At 38.8% G+C, this 9560-nt stretch overlaps 1 protein-coding gene across 1 annotated transcript in view; it reads left to right on the top strand.

Annotated features, from left to right (window-relative positions):
• Positions 1-9554, top strand: part of LOC107752703 (probable helicase with zinc finger domain) — a gene marked incomplete at its 3' end in the record, with an annotated part of 66461 nt that extends 56907 nt beyond the window's left edge. The window contains exons 24-27 of the mRNA XM_016568726.1: positions 3020-3266; positions 4210-4720; positions 6530-6746; positions 9493-9554. Coding sequence (XP_016424212.1) covers positions 3020-3266; positions 4210-4720; positions 6530-6746; positions 9493-9554 — 1037 coding nt within the window. The remainder of the gene's footprint in view (positions 1-3019; positions 3267-4209; positions 4721-6529; positions 6747-9492) is intronic.
• Positions 9555-9560: the final 6 nt, after the last annotated feature.

The following is a 9560-nucleotide window of genomic DNA, read 5'->3' as shown; positions in this document are numbered from 1 at the left end:
CACTCAGCGGGTGTTGCATGCATCAGTCCAAAAGCAGTTAAATAAAATGCGCCCATCCATAAAAAAAAGTGTCTCACACGGCTCCGGGGGGTGAACAAAGGCCTGATTATTACGTTTTGAACATGGATATTTTTCTTACAAAAACGCATCAATTCGCTACAGAAGGGCCTTTGTTCACCCCCCGGAGCTGTGTGAGACACTTTTTTTTTTAAATGGATGGGGGCTTTATATTTCACTTCTTTTGGACTGATGCATGCAACACCCGCTGAGTGGCATTAAACAGCTTGAAAGATCAAAGACAATTTTTAATATAACTCCGACTGGATTCATCTGAAAGAAGAAAGTCATATACACCTAGGATGACTTGAGGGTGAGTAATTTATGGGCTAATTTTCATTTTTGGGTGAACTAGCCCTTTAAATTAGATTTGATGATGCCTGCAGAAACCCTGTATGTAAATGCATGGATCAGAATGCTTCAGGCATGTTGATTGTATTTGTTTTGCTCCGTAGTGTCTATTCCGGCTGCTTTCTGTATCGCAGTTTTGAATTTTCTTTGCCAGCAACTTTGACAGTTTTAAGTTTAGGTCAAGTTCCAGCCTTTCAAGCTTCTCATAAATTCCACAGTATTGTGCCTAAGGGTTTGAATTTGACAGTGTAAAAGCCTTTTCACACCAAGTTACTTTTTTTTTTTTTTTTGGTTTAAAAAAATGCTTTTTTTTAAAAAAGTTTTTAAAGCGAAACAGTCTCTCTGAGCTCCTTGAACTGAGTCTGAATCAGCCATGCAGAAAACACTAGCAACGCACTCAAAACTCAACCAGGTAGTAACGCACCATCAACCCCCAGAACACACCTCTCAACCGTGCAGCAACACGCATAAAACCAGTCAGAACGCCACAGCAACTGCAGACCAACACCATAGATTGTAGGGCTGCACAGTTATAATTGTGGTTATTAATCACAATTGTTTACTTTTGAGAAATATCTTTTTACATTTCATTAGAATTATTAAACTTCCATTTAAGCACAAATCAAGAGAACATCAACTCATACCCAGCATGTAGTTTACCTAATCTATTTACTGATTTATTTTATACATTAACACTCTTATACATTATACTTTTCTCAAAAAACAGTGCCAAAAAGCTAAAACAGTGAAATTCCTAATATTTATTCCATTAATAATTCCAAATTATATTAACAATACAAAATAATTGAAAAATTAAACGAGTATAAACATTTAAGGATAAATAACCAGAAGGCCAATATCTCAGATGATTATGCTTAATTAATCAAGAGAAGTAGCAATCGAGATCATGATTAAATTACGACACTCAGGACAACATAACATAATGCCATAAAAATGTATTGGCATGGTGATTAATGTTCTTAAATTCTTAGCAAATTTTTAAATTTGGTTACGCTTTGTTTTAATGTGTCAATTAAGTACTTAGTAATATTAACTCTTTCCCCGCCAGCATTTAAAAAAAAAAAGTTGCCAGCCACCGCCAGCGATTTTGATGATTTTCACTAAAATTTGATGGCCTCCAGTATATTTTGCTGTATGAATAGTTTTTTTTCTAGCTTAAAGCATTCCTTTTTTATCAACACTTGAATATAGGTAGGTTTCATTCAAATTAAATTAATCATTAAAAATGCATAATTTTGAGCAAAAAGGTGAGATTCACATTTTTATAAAAAACTACATATGATATGGATAATATTCAGTACGATTATCAAAGCATAAATCCAGTAAATCGCTTCCATCAATACCTCCAAAGCTTGCACAGACCTACAGTATACCACTTCCTGGATCAACATTTTCAGGGTGTCCGCAGGTCCTTAAAAAGTCTTAAGTCTTAAATAACGTTTTCCTAATATAAGGCCTTAAAAAGTCTTAAAATGTCTTAAATTCGGGCATTGGACAGACCGAAGATCTTTTCTTCCCCGCGGTAAGTGCGTCATCAGAGAGAATTGCAGTAAATTAGCAGAATACAGAATACAAGCTCGCGCTGAGGCTCACTCTTTGTCTCGAGACTTCAGAACAAATGAGCGTGACAGCACACATAAACTCAGAAGAAACACATTGAGGTAAAAATTCACAATGTTTAGTTAATTCATAACATGATATAGTTAAATAACACCATGACAAGTGAGCTATTTTACTCAATATACTCACGACGCAAAAAAAAACAAACATTCAAAACACCTACAGAGTGCAGGCATTACGTGAAGTCTAGTGCGCTCTTTCACTGCGTGCAGCATTGATATTTTGTTTTCTTTTTAATTTATACACATTAAATATTACATATACTGTATGTATGTAATAAAATGTGTATTTCCATTACAGGTTTAGGTCTTAAATTTCATATAAGGTGGTATTAAAAAGGTCTTAAAAAGTCTTAAATTTAACTTGTTCAAGTCTGCAGAAACCCTGATTTTACTCTGTAACATTATGCAGTTTTCACTTATATGCTGTCTATTGCTGATGATTATTTTTCATATGCATCTGTTTACATAAGAGATCGCTCGTTTCTCCGTCCTGTTCACGTGTGTTTTTGTTCGGGGGGGTTTTGTACTCGTTCAGAAGATGTATAACAGTGAAAACAGAAAAAGCCGTAAAAACTTGTCTTTGGCAGGGAAGCGTTTTCTTGTAAAAGACGAGAACTCGTCAATGGCGGGGAAAGAGTTAATTAACTACATGTTCTTAATATATGTTTATGGTTAGGATTATGGCTTGGTTCGGGGTTAGTTGCTTGTAATTATGCATAATTTACTGTTATTGGTATAGTAAGTACATGTAACAAGGGCGCTGTAAAAGAAAGTGTTACCTTAAATATTAGTTGTTGTTTTTTTAGTCATGGTGTCTTAACCATTAAGGTCATCAGAATACCTGGTCAGCCTCCTTCAGGAGAATTTGAATGCGTCCGTCTGCTGAAGTAGTCATGGTAGGGTTTGATGAACAGACCTTTTGTGTTTTCCCAGCATGTCACGGGGCTTTCTCTGTTGTGTTTTCACAGATGGCCAGGCTTCCTCAGGGCTGGATGCTCTGGGCCAGCAGCATCAGCAGCAGCAGGCGGCTCGTGTGGGTCAGTGGGGTGAACAGTCTCCCTTCCTGCAGGCCGGTGTGGCCCCCTTCCCCCTGGCGCAGCAGTTGGCTCATCTCGGCCAGCCGGGTCTGCGACTCCCTCAGCAGCTCCTCAGAGCCGGCTGGGGCCTGGGCCCGGGCCCTGCAGCAGAGGAGGAGCCCAGACCTGCCATGCCCAGGTTTGAAGACTCTTTGTCCTGTTGGCTTTATATTATTTTGCAAGTCTGACGATGCTAGAGTTCAGTAGTCTGAAAATTTCATATTTCATGTATGCGTTTTCATGCTAAAAGGTCATGATTCAACAGAATGTGTGATGAGAGGAACAATTGAATCCATTGCTTTTGCTTTCTAGCGCAAACCATTTGTGTTCCCCCAAGAAACTTTACATTCGCTTGCAAAACGGGGTTTCTTGGGTGAGCGTGAAAGTTTTGTGAGGGAATGCAAAAGTTTCTCAGGAGAACGAAAAAGTTTTGTGACCGAAAACAACCGTTTTACGAATGAATGCGAAGGTTTTTGCGAGAGAAGTCAAGGTTTTCACTCACAAACCTTTTGCGCTCTCCCAAGAAACTTCTGCATTCGTTTACAAACGGTTGCTTTCTCCCAAGAAACCTTGAGTTCTCTCGCAAAAACCTTCTCATTCATTCGCAAAACTGTTGTTTTCGCTCACAACCCTTTTGCGCTCTCCCAAGAAACTTCTGCGTTCGCTTACAAACTTTTGCTTTCTCCCAAGAAACTACAGTTTTGCGAATGAATGGCAAAGTTTTTTGGGGGTATGCAAGAGTTTTGCGAGTTCATGCAAGGTTTCTCGGGAGAACGCGAACGTTTCGCGAGTTAATGCGAAAGTTTTTCGGGAGTATGCAAAAGTTTATAGTAAAACTTTATCGGAAAGCAAAATTTTGCGTGATTTTCAAACTTGACAAGTCGAGTCACAATGTAGTGTGTTTATTGTTGATTGCAGTTTGTTTCATACTGTTTCACCATTTTTCTATGCTGTTTATGAAAATATATCAGGCAGTATTCACTATATACAGTGCAGTATGTAGTAAGCTAGAATTCCATTCCGACCGTATTCTAATCTTCCTGTTTCTTTCGCTCAATCTCTCTCTCTCTCTCTCTCTCCAGATATCCCGGTCTGTTGCGTGAAATGCTCCCTCAAGACCAGTATGAGCAGCGGGAGCCGGCCGACATGCCCCCTCCTCAGTCTCGCCTCCTTCAGTACCGTCAAGTCCAGCCCCGAAGCCCCGGAGACCTGCCATCTCCCTCTTCCTCCAACTCAAACCACACCTCCGCCCCCAATCCCTTCCCAGTTCCAGGTCCGCCCTCCTTCCCCGACACCAGCCGAGAGCTGCCCATGGGGGGCCAGCCCTTCCAGCAGCACCAGGCCTTCAATCAGGCCTCCTTCTCCCTGCCGCCCGAGCACACTGCGGGACCTCTTCCGGTCAAATACCTCCTCCAGGAGGCCCACTGGCCCCACCCTGGCCTACCCCAGAGCCACGTGCTGGGCCACGGCATGCCTTTTGGCCTGCAGGCCATGGCGCACAGGCAAGAGAAGGGCCCCCTCACGCAGCTGCAGCACCAGCAGCAGAAACAGCAGCTCCAGGCCCCGCAGAGCTCCCTGCACAGCGTAGAAGAGGTGAGGGCTGTCTTCAGTCTGTTAAATTGTCTTCACCGTTTCGCTGTCTGTGCTCCCATTGGTAGTCAGTACATAATTGCATAAAGTTGAACTCTCATCAACAGTCTCTGATGCTAATTTTGCCACAAATGAACAATTCTCATTGAAAATCAACAAATTACTGTCACTTGTCGCTGTAACTGCTGTCAAAGGGGTGATTGAGTTTGTTGTAAAGGAGTAATCCATGAAGGAATAATAACATTTAGAAATTAGTTATTTTAGCACTGGTTACTGAACTCAATGGGTTTTCTGAATGGGTTTTACTTCGGAAAATAAGCTCAAGATATTTTCATGGTTTATTCTACAAGATAAAATGGATCAGTAATAGCCTGCTTGAGTTTTTTCTCGTCTTGAAAAAGGCGGTTCCTAACAAATGGCTAAATGGGACTACAGAGGTTTGTTCAGACATTAAACGTCGTCACGCAGAAACTCATCTACTCACTAGTCCGCTTTCGCAGCGTCGTTGTGTTTATAATCGACTCAAACGTTCAAACTTCAAATGAGATTTTAAGTAATGATTGGAATCGTTTCGAGGCTTAATTGTGGTGACTCTGAAGTTTGTGGTGATGCTAACTTTCGCTTTTACTTCTGGCGTATTTAGACTCAAAACTCGTGTTCATTGTGAAGATGATTTTCATGAACAAAACGTTGAAGAATTGTAAACTTTTGTTGGTCACAGAGCTTCTTTTCTGCAATAATCCAAAAGCCAATGGGAAAATCCTATAGGGTTTTTTGTTGAGGGAACCAGTGTGATGCTAAATTCAGGGTTGGCCTAAAAGAATACGTCATCATTGCAGCACTCTATTACCACAGAGAATAATTGTTAATTGTCTCAGTTTGTAAGAGCAAATGGGAAACGGTTTACAGTACTGTACGTTCAATGGAAGTCTATAGGGCAAGAGAAGCCGGTTTTAAAAGCTCACATTTTTGTTGAATCATTCTACAATGTAGGTGGATAAACTTCTGGTTATGTACTAACCAAGGTAGGAGTTTGCGGCATGTAAATAGTTTTAAGACACTGAAATCATATCAAACTTCACTGGAGGAGCTGATTGTACTGTAACTCTGTGATGCTCGTGTATTTTATAAGCGTTATTTGTGATTTGCTAATTTTAACATTATTAACATTGGTATTTTAAAAGCTCACGCACTTGCCACCGAGGCTTCAAATATAAATGTGACCCTGGAGCACAAAAGCAGTCTTAAGTTTTTGCACCCTCAGATTCCAGATTTTCAAATAGTTGTATCTCAGCCAAATATTATCCGATCCTAACAAACCATACATCGTCCGAAAGCTGAATAAATACGCTTTCCATTGATGTATAAATCTCAATTTTGAAAAATTGACACTTAAGACTGGTTTTGTGGTCCAGGGTCACAAATGTACTTACAACATATTTTCTGTTCATTTATACACTGTACAGGACACGTGTTGAAATTGTCTGTGGTTATGACAGCATACAGACATTGTGTAGAAAAAAAAGTCTAGAATACTGCTTTAAAATGGAAATAGTTACACTTTTGGTATTCTTGGTTCTCTTATTTGGACTTCAGCTGCTTCCTTAGTGATTTGGCATATAAAAATAGGCTGAAAAAGGACAACAAATAATAAATCATGTCTGAACTGGACCTACATATCTCTGGCATTCAATTGAGCTCCCACTGTTTTGGATGTTTCAATCAGAGGGTTGGACACACATGCATCCAAATGAGTATCTCTTTGATTGCATTAGTTTCTCCCTATTCCCACACTCATTTTCTGTCTCTCAGTATGAACCACGGGGCCCCGGGAGGCCTCTGTACCAGAGGAGGATCTCCCCCAGCTCCCCCCAGCCGTATCCGGACAGCCTGGATCCTCAGGACCACCACACGCCCTCCTACAGATACCCCTCAGCAGACCTATGGACCCCCGGCCCGAGCCCCGCTCCTCTCCACAACATTCCATGTAACGGAGCGAGCCACCTCGTCCCTCACAGGGAGGTTTTAGGTGCGTTTCACTGACCTTTGCATGCGTAGGATAGATTTTGTTGTCGTGATGTATAAGTGCACTTACTCGTTTAATCAATAATACTAGATTTTTATTTAGGATATTGACATCATCCAATTATTCTATTTGAATCATCTAGCAATGAGTCAAAATTATTGTTGTGCTCAGTGTTGTTATTGTTTACTAAAACTATTAAAAAAACGTTTTCGATGGAAATAAAGCTGAAATGAAATTTCATATAAATATAGCTCAAAGACTTAGGAATATTGGCTTGGCAACTAACTGAATAAAAGTTTGTTGAAGTACCAAAAAGACTAAAACTGATATGTGACCCTGGAGCACAAAAGCAGTCTTAAGTCGCTGGGGTATATTTGTAGCAATAGCCAAAAATACATTGCATGGGTCAAAATTATTGATTTTTCTTTTATGCCAAAAATCATTAGGATATTAAGTAAAGATCATGTTCCATGAAGATATTTTGTAAATGTCCTACAGTAAATATATCAAAACATAATTATTGATTAGTAATATGCATTGCTAAGAACTTCATTTGGACAACTTTAAAGATGATTTTCTCAATATTTAGATTTTTTTGCACCCTCAGATTCCAGATTTTCAAATAGTTGTATCTCAGCCAAATATTGTCCTATCCTAACAAACCATACATTAATGGAAAGCTTATGTATTCAGCTTTCAGATGATGTATACATCTCAATTTCGAAAAATTAACCCTTATGACTGGTTTTGTGATCCAGGGTCACATATGTAAACGAAATAAAATAACACTGGTTTTGCTATGTCTTAATATATTCTGATTCTTCTTCTTGCAGTATTGCAAAGCTATTTTAAATCACAAACTAAAATTAAAACGAAAACCGAAAAAATTTAAAATAAAAGCTACTTATATAAATAAATACTATAATACTATATAAATTATGCAAAAATAACACTGGTTTTGCTAATGAAGTCATATGTAGGAATATATAGCAAATCTTTTTTCTTCTTCTTTTGCAGTATTGCAAAGCTATTTTCCATCACTAAAACTTAAACTGAAATCTTAAAATATTCAAACAAAAGCTACTTCTAAAAACAAAAATAAATACTGTAATACTATATAAACAATGCTATAATAATACTGTTTTGCTGATGTAATCATATGTCATATGCATGCAATATATATGTAATATAATATATTGTGATTCTTTTTATGAAGTATTGCAAAGCTATTTTAAATCACTAAAAGCTGAAAATATTAAAAGCTACTTCGAAAAATGCTACTACTACTAAAAATGTAAAGAAATGCTATATAACTAATACAAAAGCAACACTGCTGTAATTTGCTGATTTAATCTTACAATATATGTATATCAATATATTGTGATTCTTTTTCTTGCAGTATTTTAAAGCTTTTTTCGATCATTGTAGATAACGATATTAGCATCCACACCAGCGAACGATATCGTCTGTTTATTCTAAGCGCACGTGCGTCTGTCTGTTATAGCAGGATGGATTCTGATTGGCTGTCAATGTTTGTATCGTTCATCAGCTGGAGAATAATCGTTCTGGAAGTGATTCCAATGATATCGTTTCTCTGTGCCTTTATCGTTATAGTTGTGGTGTGGACTCTGCTTTTCTTTAATATCGAGAACGATTTTTAGAACTATATCTTTATCGTTATCTTTATAGTTATCATGCTTGGTGTGAACGGGCCTTTAGTTGTCTGGCGGAAATGCACTATTGTACTGATACCGATTGTACAGCCGATGGGTTGATGTTAAACACATTAAAGGGGTCCTATTATGCTTTTTCAACTTTAGTTAGTCTGTAATGTTTCTGTTTGAGCATAAAAAAGATCTGCGAAGTTACAAAGTTCAAAGTCCACTTCAAAAGGAGATATTTTATTTAACAGAAATCACTTTTTAAAAACAACAACGAACGACTCGTTTGGACTACAAAGCATATTTTCCCGGGATTTGTGACATCACAAATATCGACGAATGGGACGAGACCTGGTTGAGCTGCACTAGAGAAGGCAACGAGTGTTATCACTATGTCGGAGACATGCTAGCTTTCCCAAGGCAGACGAACTTAGAGTGGTTACAATCATCCGGGTTTAAATCGCGCTCAAATTAATTGGATTTTTGATGCAATATTTACACTGAAGCTCGCAGGCTATAGTAAGGGACGTGACATTTCCCGACCAGGCACCGAGTGAGCCAATCACAGCACACACTGGCCCAGCTAACCAATCACGGCACACACTGGCCCAGCTAACCAATCACGGCACACACTGGCCCAGCTAACCAATCACAGCACATTTCGTATTTCAGAAGGCGGGCCTTCATTTGATACAGGAACTATTCGAGCCGTTCATGCCAGACTGGGGAGAGAGGTGTTGTAATAATGTAAAATATGTGAAAAATAATGTGTTTTTCGAACAACCTAGTATGAGAGCCTGTTCTAGTACACCCCCAAAACAAAATCAAGACTTTGTAAAAGAGCATAATAGGACCCCTTTAAGTTTTGCTCATTCATAGAATCAACCTTAAAAACATAACTTTACTCATTTAAAAAAAAAAATCTCTATATGGAGTGAAATGTAAGAACTTGTTTATTAGCGGTTTAATAATGAACATTAGTGTTGCCTGTGATCCCATTAACCAGTGTACATTAGACCTATGATGAATATTATAACTGACACTTAATCCTGTTGAAGTAATAACGACGTGCGCTAATTGTTCCTCAGTTTCAAAGGCGATGAGTGTCGCAGATGAGCAGCAGTCGCCTCACCCCGCCAGCGCCGCGTCTCTCCAG

This window comes from Sinocyclocheilus rhinocerous, unplaced genomic scaffold (genome assembly GCF_001515625.1).
Source record: "Sinocyclocheilus rhinocerous isolate Xijiao unplaced genomic scaffold, SAMN03320098_v1.1 scaffold441, whole genome shotgun sequence".
Lineage (NCBI taxonomy): Eukaryota > Metazoa > Chordata > Actinopteri > Cypriniformes > Cyprinidae > Sinocyclocheilus > Sinocyclocheilus rhinocerous.
The sequence above is the reverse complement of the archived record's forward strand: the minus strand, read 5'-3'. Positions and strand labels throughout refer to the sequence as shown.